Below are 16720 nucleotides of genomic sequence, written 5' to 3' on the forward strand. Positions count from 1 at the left end.
CAAGTGGGTTTTGTATCAACCAGTAACTGTATTTATTTTCGCTTCTGACAGTGTAGGATGCTCTTCTTTTTTATTTCTTTATTATTATTGAATCTCTGCCAGCCAAATTCATTATTAAATGCTTTAACCAGTACTTAAATGTGAACAATTTGAGCAAAACAAACCTTTTGTAGGTACGGACCATGTTGTCAGGATCTAGGTACTGTATCCTGGTCAGTGATCAGTGTCTTCTGATCAAGAGTTTGGATCATGTATCAATTAAGTAGAGAAATGTTACTGTATACATGTATTCTCTATACATTCTCTATCCCTATACACACATGAAGATAGAAGAATCATGTTTCTTCAATCTGAATTCAACGTGATTCCATCATAAATGACAATTACAATGCATTACAATGTGATCACATGAACTAATGCAGACTTCATTTAGCATTGTTCAGTATTGATGTTCATTCTGTATCATGTATTTTTGACATGCATTAGGTCATGATGATGAATGTTTTAGCATTTGCATATACTGTTGTTACCAACGGATTTGTCTAGTACTGAATTCAATTTGGCAGTACACTATTTTTAAAGAGCCCAATATATTTTAGATCTTTTCTATTAGCTATTATGTTCTAGTATTTATTATTAGCAATCTCTTATCCAACATTTTACAAGACTGAAACATGTATTCCCAGTTGTTTTCAAATCAAATCAAGTTTTTATTTATTTAACACATTTTTAAACAATTGTTGGTCGAGCCAAAGTGCTGTACATATAATAAAAATACCCTACAGTAAAAACACTTTACAGCAAATACAACAGCACAGTTTGTGCAGAATATCAGTATGAGAAAACGACACCCTCTGTCCTTAGACCCTCACGTTTTGAGGTGTTTCCACTGGCATGTAAAGGCTGAGGCTGGTCTGGGACCCACCCCCCCATGGCCTTAGGAGCACAACTGGAGACAAGCTGGTCTCCCTCCAAACAGACATTTGGGTTCACATGACCTGAGCGAGCAGCTGTCCCCCACAGTACCCCCCCCCCGCAGCACCACACTCTGCAGGATGAGAATGTCCTCTGTGCAGAAGCTCTGCTCACGTTAAAGCCATGATTTTAAACTAAGACAGACAGACAGACAGACAGACAGACAGACAGACAGACAGACAGACAGACAGACAGACAGACAGACAGACAGACAGACAGACAGACTGAGACTGCCAAGGCACACAGGGGATAGGCAGACTTGACAGACAGACAGACAACAGACAACACACACACACACACACACACACACACACACACACACACACACAGCACACACCACACACACACACACACACACACACACCACACACACACACAACACACACCCACCCACACACACACACAGTGTGTGGTGTGTGTGGTGGTGTGTGTGGGTGGTGTGTGTGTGTGTTGGTGTGTGTGTGTTGTGTCGTGTTGTTGTGTGTGTGTGTTGTGTGTGTTGGTGGTGGTGTGTGTGTGCTGTCTGTTTCTGTCTGCCTATCCCCTGTGTGCCTTGGCAGTCTCAGTCTGTCTGTCTGTCTGTCTGTCTGTCTGTCTGTCTGTCTGTCTGTCTGTCTGTCTGTCTGTCTGTCTGTCTGTCTGTCTGTCTGTCTTAGTTTAAAATCATGGCTTTAACGTGAGCAGAGCTTCTGCACAGAGGACATTCTCATCCTGCAGAGTGTGGTGCTGCGGGGGGGGGGTACTGTGGGGGACAGCTGCTCGCTCAGGTCATGTGAACCCAAATGTCTGTTTGGAGGGAGACCAGCTTGTCTCCAGTTGTGCTCCTAAGGCCATGGGGGGGTGGGTCCCAGACCAGCCTCAGCCTTTACATGCCAGTGGAAACACCTCAAAACGTGAGGGTCTAAGGACAGAGGGTGTCGTTTTCTCATACTGATATTCTGCACAAACTGTGCTGTTGTATTTGCTGTAAAGTGTTTTTACTGTAGGGTATTTTTATTATATGTACAGCACTTTGGCTCGACCAACAATTGTTTAAAAATGTGTTAAATAAATAAAAACTTGATTTGATTTGAAAACAACTGGGAATACATGTTTCAGTCTTGTAAAATGTTGGATAAGAGATTGCTAATAATAAATACTAGAACATAATAGCTAATAGAAAAGATCTAAAATATATTGGGCTCTTTAAAAATAGTGTACTGCCAAATTGAATTCAGTACTAGACAAATCCGTTGGTAACAACAGTATATGCAAATGCTAAAACATTCATCATCATGACCTAATGCATGTCAAAAATACATGATACAGAATGAACATCAATACTGAACAATGCTAAATGAAGTCTGCATTAGTTCATGTGATCACATTGTAATGCATTGTAATTGTCATTTATGATGGAATCACGTTGAATTCAGATTGAAGAAACATGATTCTTCTATCTTCATGTGTGTATAGGGATAGAGAATGTATAGAGAATACATGTATACAGTAACATTTCTCTACTTAATTGATACATGATCCAAACTCTTGATCAGAAGACACTGATCACTGCAGGATACAGTAAACTAGATCCTGAACAAATGGTTGTGACCTACAAAAGGTTTGTTATTGTCAAATGTTCAATTACAGTACTGGTTAAAACATTTAATAATGAATTTGGGCTGCAGAGATTCAATAATATAAAGAAAATAAAAAAAGAAGAGCATCCTACATGTCAAAGCGAAAATAATATACAGTTACAGTCTGATACAAACCCACTCTGCTAACCTACACAGTGATTGATGATTTTATCAATAATGAGTAATTGCCACAACAGATTAGGCTCCCCCAGCTCATGAAACAGTGTTCTGTTGTTATCAAGTCCACCATCACACCGCTGGGTGTGTGCCATTATACTCCTGTTGGCCGGCGGCAGGAGCAGCCTTTTAACTTCGGTTTGTGCGGAGGCAATGCAAGACCTATAAAGGTTAACAATTAGGATCCATAGTTAGCTTTTTTTAGATGTCTTTTTCTGATAGGAAAATAGGGAAACATTAACCAGTGCGAAACAACAAATTGCCAACTTGTCTTAAAGATTCTTTGTAACAGGAGGCTGGCGTGCATCGATAACGACTAAAGCTGTAGTGAAAATATCTCCTCTTACTGGCAGAAAATATGGGTTTAAGACTAAATGACTTGTGAAAACAGACACTTTTTGCAGTATGAGAACATAAATCAGTAAGTCAGGAGAAATGGACCTTCAGCAGGTAGAGCCCATCTGTTTGCTGCTGGTGTATTGATCCCAGAATACCATTAAGCCATTTCTTTAAGGATTCCTCTGCATCAGCAACCTGACGCTCTTCCTCCGGCCCTCATGCAATGATTTTTGACTTGCTTCTCCAGTGATGGAATGTAACTAAGTATACATCCTCAAGTACCTCCCTTTCTCAAGTACTGTACAATTTAGCGAGACTCATACTTGACTTGACTATTGAAATGGTATGCTACTTTAAACCTGGACTTCAGGGAAGTATTGTGCTTTTTATTCCACATACAAAATAATCATGAAATATATTCCAGTGTATAACATTACATTACATTACATTGCATTTAGCTGACGCTTTTATTCAAAGCGACTTGCAATAAGTGCATTCGACCAGGAAGATACAACCTTGAAGAAAACAGAATCATATAAGTACATCAGGTTTCAAAGAGTTAAACATTTCAAGTGCTACTCAACTGGCTTTAGATAAGCCAGCCCTTAATGAAAAGTATAATGAAGAATGACCCGGCAGTAAGTCAAAATGAACCCTACCTTTACCAGATATTAGCAGCTTAGAAATGACATTAATTGTACTCTGCTAAACATTTCATGTGCTTTTACTGTATAAAATGTGTGCCTTCTTTTTGGTTATAATCGCATCTACGATATTTTGTATTTGCAGCTTCCAAATACAGCGTGTTAATTACGGTATGAAATCATGGCGGTGTTACCTTTGGCTGTTAAGACAAGTTGGCATGAGAAAGCAGAGAATCATTAACACAATCAACACTTGCCGCACGCCAAAGCCCGGCCGCTGATCTCATCCAACACATTTACACCAGCTTCGACAGAGAAATTAATGACGCTCAGATTATGACAATCTCTGCTCATCAACCGGAATGCCATGCACACATTTCAAGTGGCTTACAGCTAAGACATCTTCTGGCAGCCATAGCTGGTTTTCTGGTGTGTGGGGGGAGGTGTGTGAGTGTGTGTTATCTTCTTCTGCGTGTAACTGGACGGCTTGGAAGGAGGGTCTAAAGACGAGATTTCTCAGTCTAATTAACGCCTTAGCAACAACAAAACCAGCATACGTTTTTACATAAATCTTTTAGCAGCTCTTTTTTTTATTTGAAACACTGAGCAGGGAGCAGCTCAGCGTGTGTGCTAGGAGACGTGAGGGCCATGAGGGTAGAGTGTGTTTCCTGGGCCATTTTGGGCGACTGCTGCCTTCTGACCCACTATTGGTAGAAGCTGTTGGTCCATAGCCAACAGTCAATTTTGGGTTAGTGCTACCATCTGCATCTTATTGGCAAGATACACCAAGATCAGAGATTTTAATTAAAAGTTTTATGGCGAACAGACAGAAAAAGGATGCTGCTAATTCTGACTTTTGATGAATATGCCATTTTTCTCAACAGCTCTATGCACAGGCAGATGGAAAAGCAATAAGGCCTTTAAAAAAAATGGCCGCATAACGACAAGATGAAATCATCTTGCATAACAAAGCATAAACAAAAACGTATTGATTTAGTTACAGTAGCATACTCCCCAGTAATAATAGAGAATCTAGAGTGGGCATAACAGTACATGTGTATCTAGATTGGCCTTCAATCCCCCACCCAATTTATTTGTAAGCTTCGGTTTGAAACCCTGGTGTTTCTAAAGCAGTGCTGCAGGAATAAGAGACAGAGCTGCGATGTAGAGTGTGATCTCATACCTTTCTTTAAGGCTCAGTAAAACAGCAACCACGTGATTCATCGACGAAGGGGCTACACATCAGGATAGAATGGGAGTGGGGGGATGGGTAAGAGAGTGGGAGAGGTAGGAAGAGAGAGAACGGGGACACATTAAGCAGAGAAAAAAAAAGATTAGATTGGATTGTAATAAAGTAAGAGATGGAGAAAGGAGGAGGTAGATTATGAAGTGGTAGGGGGAGGAAAAGAGGAAGGAATAGAGATACTCGCAGAGAAAAGGCAGACAGCACGTTGGCTGGTTCATACAGAGTCCAAAGGTAAACCACAGTGAGGTAGAGTCATTGAGTCCAACACTCATTGTGTAATATTAAACTTCCCCTGGGATTAAGAAACAACTGAATTCACCATCAAAGTAGCAATATTTCTTTGTTTGTCTTTCTCTTTGTTTGCATTTCATTAGCGGCGTCCTCAATCATCTGGCTGCAAGGATAGGTTCAAAGGAGGTCCTTTTATTCTGCAGCCACAAATCTTACAAGATGAGTGTTGCCTTCCTTCGCTGTATGCCTCACACAGTAGTGAGTGAAATTCTTCCCTGTGTGTGATTGCATTTCAGTTGGCTGTAAATGAATATCTCTATACTTCTGCCTCCGTGTCTCTTCCATCTTTTTAAGCACGATGCCTTTCTCTACCTCCTATATCGGTACAAGTCCAATTGGCCGGCGAACGCTCCGTGTCTGATTAAGACTTGCCAGCCACTGATTTTTATTGGCTGTGTAATGGTGCAGAACCTAAACATTTATCAGGGTCGATGGGCTGTGTGTCGTACAAGCTATTAGTGAATGCAGAGGAGGATAGAAATGTAGAACAAGCAGCCAGTGTCAAAATGAACTGTCATCTCTGGAAGGAAATGCCAAATGTCACAAGCAGGAAATAGTTTAGGGTTTGTTTTTGCTGCAGTGTGGCCTGGCCGAGTCTGCTTTGCATTAATGACAAACTGCTTTACCACAGAAAGTTTGTGCACTATGGCAAAAAGTTATTCAGGAGGTTGTTGCTTCCAAATGCTAGAGCCGCATAACAGATGAAATGCTTCGAGTGCAAAAATGTAGTAAAATAAATAGGAGATGTGTGGCGTAGTGCGTTGGTGTTCGGATCAGGTGGGCACAGGTTCAAACCCCACTGCAGTCAGCATGTTGTTGTGTCCCTGGGCAAGACACTTCACCCCAAACTGCTCCTGTGGGGATTGTCCACAGTATTGAGTATGTAAGTCACTTTGGATAAAAGCGTCTAACATGTAATGTAAATACAGGAACATCTGGTCTCTTTCTGAAAGTTCTATCTTCCCCCTAACTAACTCTTAACCTAACCCAACCGACTGGCTGAACATAGGATGAATATTTGGAGTTTTGGTGCATTGTGTCCTCACCCAGGTGCCGTGCTGTCCCACTGCGACCCTCTGGTAGACAAATCTGTGTATAATCCCCTAACGTTCTTAATCCTGGGGTCACATTAAAAAATGGATGAGAAATTAATCTGCTGTCAAGTCTGTCAGGTATATTTTGTTTGTGCCAGTGCTTATTTCCCACCAAATCCTTCTCTCTGAGCCAATACAGCCCAACCACCACCAGACCAGCCACCCAAATCCCTCCGAACAGACTGTGTCGAATGATCTCTGTCCTTTTGTCCTTGTACTTTGTAGATTTCATTAAAGTGGAGAAGTTTAAAAACAAAACACCCCAAGTACAAAACGTAAGTTTGGTGTTGTGCTTTCATGATGTGCTTCAGAGCAGCAGTGGTGAGGAGGGAGAGAGCCTGTTGTTGCTGGAGACATAGAAAACTACTTTACAGCCAGTACAGAGCGAATGCTTTTGCTCCCCTGGCAGACAGAAAGTTAGAAACTTGGCCGTGCCGGGCGAATACGTTACGGTTTCCTCTCCCACATGAATGCAAACATCAAGTGTGTTTTGTTTCAATGTCTGCCATATCTGCCTATGCCATGCTATGCCGTGCATATGTGCAGCAGTAACCAGGCTAATTTCATTGCTTCTGGATGAGTGGATCAAAAAGACCCACATTCAGTGTTTTTCCTCTGTTTGCGCTCCCCCCTTTCATGCAGTAAGCTGCGCAAAAAGCAGAATTAAAGCGGAGCCAGCCTTCTCTTTTCAGACTGGTGAAAGAGGAGAAATTGGGAGGACATGCTTGCTTTGGGGCAGAGGGATTGCAGGATTAACTCGCAGGTGAAAGTTCTAGTTTAATCTGTCACAATTACTCAAGGGCCACAAAGAGAGGGGCTGCTGCCAGAAAAACTGTTCTGTGTGTTGGTATTTATTTTCTGCGGAATACAATTCATACTGTAACATTAAGTTAGGCTGTTCTGTGTGGCTGATATTTTACTGTGTAGAAATGGGGGAGAGCGAGAGTTGGGTGAGCAAAGGATCCGAGATCAGTCGAAGCTTTTATGTTGTGGTTTGATTTAATGCAATGTACCCACCAAGAGCTAGTTGAACAGTTTTCACAGACATCACAGAATATGAGAAGTTTAAACTCTTCGAGCCCTGTTTGGGCTTTGGGATTTGGTTGTATTTTGGAATCTCTTCCACTGTACTCATCTAACAACTTGTTCCGGGGTTGTCAGTATGATGTAAGGTACCTGCCAGCATTTTTAATAAAGCCAGCTCTCCTCCTCTATCACTCACAGCTACCAGTCTGGACGTGTCCCTTAAGAAAAAGAAGAAAGAAAAATACACTTTGGTCTGGTATATACATGGCAGATCTGCAATTCCAAACCACCAATAAAACCTTCTTCTTCTTCTCAGGAAAAAAGACAAAGTAGATCTGCTTATCAAACCACAGCCCACCCAAGTCTTCCCTGGATCCAATCAGCAGTCTCCAGGCTGGAGATAAACTCCGCTGATCATGTAGCTAAGTGTATGATGCCCTATTTGCTACAGTAAATGTTGTGTAATTTTGAATGTATAGAAAATCTTAACAGTAAAAGTTGAAAACATTTGTTATCATATTTCTTTATTTGGAACATAGACACTGCTTTACAAATTGGGAATAGTATTTTTCTAAAGATGATTACAACAAAAGCGTTTTTTTTTAATGTTGATGTCCTGATCCACTACAGAACATTTTACATTCATGTTTGAAACAATGACATTCCTTTTAAATCAGGTGCCTTTAGAACGAAATCGTTGAGTTTGGATATAAAATAAAAATGAGTAGGAACTGCTGCACTGCAAATATTGCTGCTTTCCCCATGCTGGACCTGTAACAGTCTTTGACTCATACTAAGTGTTCCTGTGAGTTCAACATGCTGCAGTGATCACCCAAAGGTTTTCTCTGGAACAGCTTGCCTACTGACCTTAGCATATTATTTTACATTATACTCAACCGTAGACCTTTCTTCTTTGTGTGTGACTAGTCTGTAAACACTGAATATTAATGATGTTATATTATGGCCTGCCTTAGCTTTGTTACGTGAGTGTGTCAATTTGTGTGGGATTGTAAACTAAATGTTGAATAAGATCATATTTAGTTTCTAACAATGGCACCTGCATAACACACAGCCCTATACAAAAACATGTCTGCATCTTATGATCTTTAATAATATATATATTTAATCCTGAATGAAAGTGGACAGAGTTAATATGAGGGGGCCCACATTGCTCTTAAAAAACGGTTTGCTTATGATCTAAGGGCCTTCCTCTCCTATAATGTTACCAGGGAGAAAGCCTCTTTTCATTATTAGAATGTCTCTTCATCGATGAATCAAATTAAGGGAGGAAATACTTCTTTAACAAACCCTTCCTCCACCCTAAGCACCTGCAATCACAAGCACCTGGAGGTGTTCCTGCAGTGTTTGCCTTGTAGTCTTAAAATAGCTTGCCTGCAGCCTTGATGTGTTCTACTGCAGTGAGTTGTCAGGATGGTTAAGGCCGGTAGATAAATGCACAGGGCCTTGAGATTACTCGATCTCCATGTACGGTACATTTGCATTGTTCTTAGATGTGTAAATGTACCCCAAATGATTCACATTTTACGTACCGTCTGCCAGCCTCAGTGTAGCCTGTAACCTGCCTGTCATGACGGGGAAAATGCAGACACACGGGTACAGTGTAATCTCTGCTGAGTCCTGCAACACACATGATTGAAATGCCCGACAGCATGCAAAATTGCATTGGAACATACTCCAGTAATTATGCCATTTTGCCGGAGTTTGAAACTAGGTTAAATTCTGCAGGACAAATTGACTACTAAAGCATTAAAAACGTATGATGTTAATGTTGTACTGTAAGTAAACAGCACAGCTTTGTTATATACACTTAATTTTGTTTGTTGAATTTATATTTTCCTCTAATTCTGTGATGTTGTGAAGTACGTTAAACCCTAATATTTAGCATATAAGAAGTATTTGAATGCCTAAAAAACGTACAGAGGAGGGAATAACGGGTGAACAGAGACGCGCAGGCGGGCACTGCATTGCATCAGAGCGAAGTTGACAAACGGCTTTTCTTTCTTCTTGTTTTTTCTTTTTTTCAACTTCATGACTTAGGGAGAAATCTCGGGTCCCTGCTGAGTTGGAGATGGATTTGCCGGTGCCGCTGCTCTTCGATTTCTCCTGGCTTTGCAGAGTCATCCTTATAATCATAAAGAAACCAGCCCTACCCAGTATATCTCACTTTTTCTATGTGTCTTGTTTTCACCCTCTCTCCCTTGTGTGGGCGTGTTATTGAGCACTTTATCTTTTTTTTCCTCTCCCTATCTTTTGTTTTCATTTTTGACCTTCACAAGGAGCACACAACCTTTCCCTCACTCCAGGCTACTTTCTTACATCCTTTCTCAAATTAGAGAAAAAGGGGGATGAGCAGAGCTGCAGAAAGGGCAGCTCCGTCTGTTTCAGAGTCATGGTCAGATTTGTTATCATTCCTGCAGAGTACAGGGGAAGTCATCAAATAAGTTCATAGTAAGACTCTGTGAATGTTTAGCTCATATAGTGTTGGATTTGATGCATTTAGACTAAAAGACCACTCTGTTATCGAGCCTAAGTATCGATGCGTCTTATGGAAACAGCATCAGTATTGCAACACATTGCAGAGTATTGAGATCCTGCACAAGGTGTGTCCTGCAGTGTTTTTTTGTTTTTTTTACAGAGTGGGTGTGGCTAACATCTTCACTGCACCAAGGCAAACTTCCTCTGGTTAAACTGTATGTCTGTGTGATAGGTCAGTCAACAGAGTAGCAGACACAAAGCACTCCACCTCACACATTGCTGGTGTACATGAATCCCACTTTTATTTTCCACAGAAAAAAAAAAGGTTTGAGATTTTTTTTCTGGTTTATTTCGGTTACATTTAAACCAATAAGAAAAACTGTAGCACCAGAGCAGATTTCTTTTGCCCATTCTTTGATAAAAATGTCAATTTGTGCTATTTTCCAGTTTTTAACAGCTTTGATTAGGGAGAAACATTTACTTCTTGTATATAAAAAAAGACTAGCACTTCATTTCTTTTTCCAGTCATTTGCAAAAGAAAACAGAGAAAACTGTACATCTTATTATTTTTTTCTTAATTTAAATCACAACAAATACATTTAAAGCAAATAAAAAAATTGGGCGGCATTTAGCATAATCCAAGCAGGGAATCAGCTCTCATGATGATTATTATATATTTATATATTTATATGTATACATATATATCATGTTTATATACAAGTATGGCACTTGATTACACAAAAGCAAGAAAAAAACACTTCACAAATAAAAGCGGTGGGCGCTTTGGTGTGTCATAAATTAAGGAAGTCACAGACGTTAGCATTTGCAGCAAATTCACCAAATACTGTTTTGCAAGTCAGCTATAAAGCAATGAAATGGTTACATATGTTAAGGTCAGTGGTGCAACACAGGCAACAAAAAACATGAATTACGCTGATGTATTTCAACTAGGTCGAGCCATAGTCAGTAAGGATTTATATATCTAAGCATATAAATCTGGATAATAGATTTGTCCTTTAACCACTGTGTATGTTGCCAATTAATTAGGTTGATGCCAAAAACGGGTGGAAAGAAAATGTCTTTAAAACACCGTCAGGTCAGTAGCACATTTTGGATAAGGTCAGGCCCTCAACTGTTCACCTCTTAGTGCAATTTTTGCATTAACTCTTTTCAAGTACAGCAGAACAAGCCCACAAAGAGTAAATATGTGAACACGTTAACATGGTCTCCTTTTAGCATCTTACGGAGTATAAACGTTACTAAAAAGTTGCATCAGTGCAATAATAAATAAGGTAACAAACGTGTAACCCACGTTTGCCATGAACTCTTCAAAAGACCAACAAATCAAAAAAATCTGCCCACTCTTAAAGTCATGACACGAATTAGGCGTGCGGAGCTGTCCATCATGTCCATCATTTTTATTTTACAAGTTTTCACTCTCTTCTTTCCATGAGTTACACATAAGCGGAGTCACTGGACTGAGTGCGGCCGAAATTAGGCACACTCATCCTCGGCATGTCCTTATTTCGGATTTCGTAAATGGACTTCCTCCGAGCCTGCACACCTCGCACGGCCGTTTTGATTTTCCTCCATCCTAAATGATTGAGTTCTGCCAGGTTCAATATCACACAGAACCCACTGACCGCGAACATGAACACCAGGAACACAGTCTTCTCCGTGGGTCTGGAGACGTAGCACTCGACATCTTTTATGCAGGGGTAGCGATCACATTCGTACACCGATGGGACGTTGAATCCATACAAGAAATACTGACCCACCAAAAAGCCTATCTCCAGCGCGTTTCTGAACACCACCTGGATGATGTAAAACCTGGAGATGCCCTCTTGTCGCCTCATTTTGGACTTTGTAGTTCTCATTGCCGAATTAGGCATCTCTTTGACTTCTAAACAGTCCGGCTCGGTTTCTTTGGTGGAGTTCTCTGTGTTCTGAAGTACTCCATTAACAATGGTGTTCTTTATCTTTTTGCTCTCATCGCGCTTCAGTGAATCTTGATCCTTATCTAGCGTCAGATAGACTGTTGAGTAGCCCCGCTCCTTCTGTTTGGCCGATTGATGCACCGAGTATGTGATAAAACAAAGACTCGGGGTGCACACCATGATGATTTGAAAAACCCAATATCTAATGTGTGAAATGGGAAATGCCTTGTCGTAGCATGCCTGGTTGCAGCCCGGTTGTAAGGTGTTACAAACAAACATGGTCTGCTCATCATCATAGACAGTCTCTCCAACTATTGCTACGATTAGAATCCGGAAGATGACCACCACTGTTAGTAGGATCCTAAAAAGCAAGCAAACAAACAAACAATGTGAAAAATAAGTGTAAGTATATGCGTGTGTTTAGTGATACAAATGTGGTTCATTTGGCTGAAGCGCTCACAGTCCAATTCGGGTGTTTTGAATTTAGGGAGCTGTCCAGTGCTAAAACCGGACGCTCTTCAGGATCTATGTGTGTGCTTTTTACTGTGTTCTTGTCATTTTTGCGTGTGTTGGTGTGTCTGTGTGTGTGAGGTGCGCGTTTTTCTGATTTAATGGCTGAAATGAAATGACATGAAAGCAATCGGCGTTGCTTTGACTGTACCTGTATGAGCTTTGTTAATGGAAAGAGGAGACATCGCTGACTCTTTTCAATCTCTTTCTGCCACCCATGATACCACAAACACCTCTCAAACACACCAACAAACATGAAATGGATAATTGGATGAATGAATACATGAAATGACACATGAATTTGAGTTTAGGCTGTTTGCAACAACCATCCCAGGTTCTGAAACGACAGCTGTCAACTGGTTTGCTCAGCTGTCTCGTTTAGAAGCAGGAAAAATTGGAGATCTGTGAGACACGACAGAAAAAATCCACAACACAGACACGAAGGACTGGGCACTACAGAAGATCCTCGAGGCACAAGACAGAAAGGAGGGAATGGGAACCATGCTAAAGCGGATCCTGGAGGCTGCTGCAATTCTTCGTCCTGGTTTTTCGTTGATCTTACCTTCCTATCATAGTCGAGTGCTGCTGGACAGCAGCCTCCAGGAGCCTCTCTAGTATAGTCCATTCCCCCATTTCTGAGCATCCGGAGAAGACTAGAGCACAGCGGCACTCTGTTCAAATCCCTCCAAAAAAGCGCGTTATTTCCCTTCCTGTCTCTCTGACTCTCTTTGTTTTCAGTCTCCAAAGCGTCCGATTTTAGCAAAAAAAATGCATCCGTATGAGGATGCTGCTGCCGTCCTCTCTTCCCTCCGTCTCTCTGCGCGCTATCTGGTTGGTTATGTGCTGAGCGCGCAGCTCCAGTGAGCGTCCTGCTGTGTGGACCGAGCGCTCCCACGACGTTGCCACACTTTTCCTTGTCATGGAAGTCTGAAGGGCTGATTACTATAAGCCCTCCTATTTTCGATCTTCAGACCAGGTTGATGGGCTGCGCGCGGCGTCTGTATGGAGCGAGGTTGGATTTAATGTCTTGCCAGCATTAATCCGCCTTTAAGTAGTCTCCCCCCTCCCATGCGTCACGTACGCGCAGACAGGTCGGAGGAGCGCAGCCAGGAGCACCAGGGCTTCTAATATCCAATACTTCAGTTTTGTGTATAGTTTGCGCAATTCGGTGGACACTTCGATGGACGATCGTGTCCTGAGTGGTACACCCTGTATGCCTTAAGTTAATACATTTAGCTTGGGTAGCTCCACCTGAGAATCAAACCCTTAACACTGCCTGTTTTGTTACGGATTGGGTTACAGAACAAGCTGATAACAATATAAATTGTTCTTAAACATATGCACCTTATTGCGGGCACAACGCTTAGGGTGACATGTGTGTGTGTTTTTTAAAACGAGTTCATATTGTGAGTGTAATCATTATAACAACATATTTGTTTCAACAACATATCCAACACCTTTGGGCTGCTTAGTATGGCTTTGTAAATGAACCCAATCGCGCTGTCTTGAGCGGACAGCCTCGGGTGCCCAGAGGCTTCCCTCCTCGTGTCACAGGCTGCTGGCCCTGCTGGTGGAGCTGTTGTTTTCACATCGGGCAAAGATGGTGCTCTGGATACAGTGACAGTGAAAGTACCATCAGAGTTGCTAATCGCTTTACAAGGCAGCCTGCCTTTCTCTCTCTCTCTCTCTCTCTCTCTCTCTCTCTCTCTCTCTCTCTCTCTCTCTTTCTCTCTGTGTGTGTGCAGGTTTAAAAATAGAAGCAAAATATGTGACCCCGCCCTGTATACAGCGCTGAGATTTGATCAATTTAGAACGTAGCATTGTGTGTGCACTAATATTAGATCTCGTGTGGTTTTACACTGTTCATGTCAGATATCAATGCGATTGCCTCTTTTAACACCTATGGCTTCATAAATTCATTATGGATTAACACTGCATGTTGCCAAGACACGTTTTAAGTGTATACATTATCTTATCATTATTATTATTATTATTATTATAATATACACTAAGTGTATATGACCATATAACCAAGTGATGCATTGTTATCAGCAGTATTTGGAATTGGTTTGGTACCTGAGTACCTTATTATTAGCATCATTTTAGTGTATCTACTGGGTTAGACAATGTGAGTTTTTGCCTAACCTGGCAAACAGGGGATTTACTGATCATGTGACCCTGGGGTTTTCACTCCATGGAACTTTGTGTATTTCATTTCTCATGAGGTGGCTTATCCTCTCCGCTCACTGTAATCTTTTCTAATTCAAATCTTTAATAACCTTTACTCATCCATCACGTGGCAGAAGGACAGAGCCTCGCTGCTTTCGAGAGACAGTGAGAGAGATTTTCATAGATCCTAAACCAAATCCTGAACACACCCACTTATGGTTCAGATAATACATAAAACACAACTTCAGGTTCTTATTTATTTATAAAGCTGTACATATCCATATATACACGTGTAAACAAAGAATTTGACGACAATACACGCATTTCTTCAACTTGGGGAGGAAGGGGGCAGTCCGGCACTTAGAAGCACTTCCTGTGGACGATGGAGGGTCCTGCTTCATCATACTCCTGTTTGCTGATCCACATCTGCTGGAAGGTGGAGAGAGAGGCGAGGATGGAGCCTCCGATCCACACGGAGTACTTCCTCTTAGGGGGGGGCGATGATCTAAACACAAACACGTGTTAATCTGCTTATGGAGAGGTGTGTGATTCACAACATTTAAAGTTACCTTAATCTTCATGGTGCTGGGGGCCAGAGCAGTGATCTCCTTCTGCATGCGGTCAGCGATACCAGGGTACATGGTGGTGCCTCCGGACATTACGTTGTTGGCGTACAGGTCCTTCCGGATGTCGATGTCACATGCTGATGGCGTAACTTCGTAATACAGCTCTGGAAGTTACGGACGTTACACTGCCACCGATAGGTCCGGCGACGACAGAGACATATGCGCGTATGACTGCATGGTGTTCCATCCTGTCTAAGAGTCCCACGTGTACAAAACTTAAGTCACTCAGTACGTAATTTCTAGGTAGTAGTCCCATAAAACAGACCAAGAGCCGACTGCCTTACACTGGGTATTGCGACGCGCTAGATACTCCCAATGCGAGAAGGAGTGGCCGGTATAGTACGCGACCTAACACTCGCCCCAGCACTGGAGTGTCTATGGTAGTACTTCTAGGACCTAACTCGCGACCTATAGAGAGAAACAGTGTTGGCCACTCGTGTCTATGAATAAGTGAATATAGGTTGACATAAAAGTTTAGATCTAATGAGATTTTCGCCGACTATGGGTTTGTCCGTGTTTTCCTTATGGAGTCAAACTCACAGTACAGAGGTAGTTTCTACAAATTTTTGTTTCGTCTCTGTTCAGAAGACAAGACTTCTTTCTTATAAACAACGCTACATGTAAAGTTTAGTTGTTCCTCTCTGTACAATCAATCATGGTAAACTACTACGTGAAAAACTGCACTGTTACGGTTGGACTTAGCGGAGCGTCGACTCGCACCTTAACACGCGCCTGTAGTCACTTTTTCAACACGATGCTTACTAGACCTGAAACTCTTACCTCGTACCGATGGCGGGCGAGGAGGAGGAGGAGGGACCTCTTACGATGCTCATATCGGACTGCCAGTCCAGTAGTTGGGTAGCCAGTTGCTCACAAAGGCGCGACGGGGCTCTGGAGAGAAGTCGGAGTAAGTAACCACGCACTTCTGTTTACGTCTTTGCCTCCTAAAGGAATGTTCCAACTTGTCGTGACAGATTCCTTAACATCAAAAGTTTCACTATACTGAATGCAGAAATGATATCCGCATATAGTAATAATACTGACAAAGTTAAAATTACCGTGCTTATTGTAAATTCGTTCATTTAGAATAGGTACACTAGAATAGTGAATGTTTGAGTTTAAGTTCTATTATACTTTTACGGAAATTTTTGTTCGACTTCATTTGACCGAGACTTTTCGAACTTCATTCAAAGTCAAATGTGATCATTCTTTATTTGTGACGCCTACTAAAGTACCAGAAAGGATTTCTCTTTACGAATAACGAGTCATTTTATATTCACCACACCCGACGGATGAAAATTAGAGGTTGACCACCAAGTGGTCAAATAGGTGCGACCCCGAAGAGGTGAAGTACGAGGCTATTTATCTGTACTCATCACATTTCGTCCCCGATAACAAAGTGTAAACGTGGTGTCACGTGCGTCGACACATCGCTCTACAGGCAATGTCGTGGCCAAGTCTGTCGCTTCCGCCCACAGTCTACACAAGAAAACATCGTCCCCCCCTTGCGGTTATTGAAACTTACACACACAACGTGTCCGTACCTTTAGACGACGTAAGTGCTTTGCGTG

The 16720-nt window shown here is 41.8% G+C and overlaps 2 protein-coding genes across 2 annotated transcripts in view; both read right to left on the bottom strand.

Moving 5' to 3' along the window:
- Positions 1–10197: 10197 nt before the first annotated feature.
- Positions 10198–13349, bottom strand: gjd2b (gap junction protein delta 2b). The gene is made up of 2 exons (XM_010776896.1): positions 12917–13349; positions 10198–12205 (listed from the first exon to the last, which is right to left on the bottom strand). Exons 1-2 carry the CDS (start codon positions 12985–12987, stop codon positions 11362–11364), a joined length of 915 nt encoding a protein of 304 aa, XP_010775198.1. The 5' UTR covers positions 12988–13349; the 3' UTR covers positions 10198–11361.
- Positions 13350–14800: 1451 nt separating this feature from the next.
- LOC104950380 (actin, alpha skeletal muscle-like) overlaps positions 14801–16720 on the bottom strand; it is a 4040-nt gene continuing 2120 nt past the window's right edge. Inside the window, exons 3-4 of the mRNA XM_010776898.1 lie at positions 15093–15238; positions 14801–15027 (exon numbers count right to left, since the gene is read on the bottom strand). Coding sequence (XP_010775200.1) covers positions 14884–15027; positions 15093–15238 — 290 coding nt within the window. The 3' untranslated portion in view covers positions 14801–14883. The remainder of the gene's footprint in view (positions 15028–15092; positions 15239–16720) is intronic.

The sequence above is a fragment of the Notothenia coriiceps genome, unplaced genomic scaffold (assembly GCF_000735185.1).
Source record: "Notothenia coriiceps isolate Sejong01 unplaced genomic scaffold, NC01 NC01_scaffold00017410, whole genome shotgun sequence".
In the NCBI taxonomy this organism is placed as follows: Eukaryota; Metazoa; Chordata; class Actinopteri; order Perciformes; family Nototheniidae; genus Notothenia; species Notothenia coriiceps.

Bases quoted from the DNA above. Each gene is read 5' to 3' on its own strand.
- gjd2b (XM_010776896.1), bottom strand. From the start codon at position 12,987: ATGGGGGAATGGACTATACTAGAGAGGCTCCTGGAGGCTGCTGTCCAG. The intron at 12,206-12,916 runs GTAAGATCAACG...CTTGCTTTTTAG, and splicing joins CACTCGACTATGATAGGAAG to GATCCTACTAACAGTGGTGG.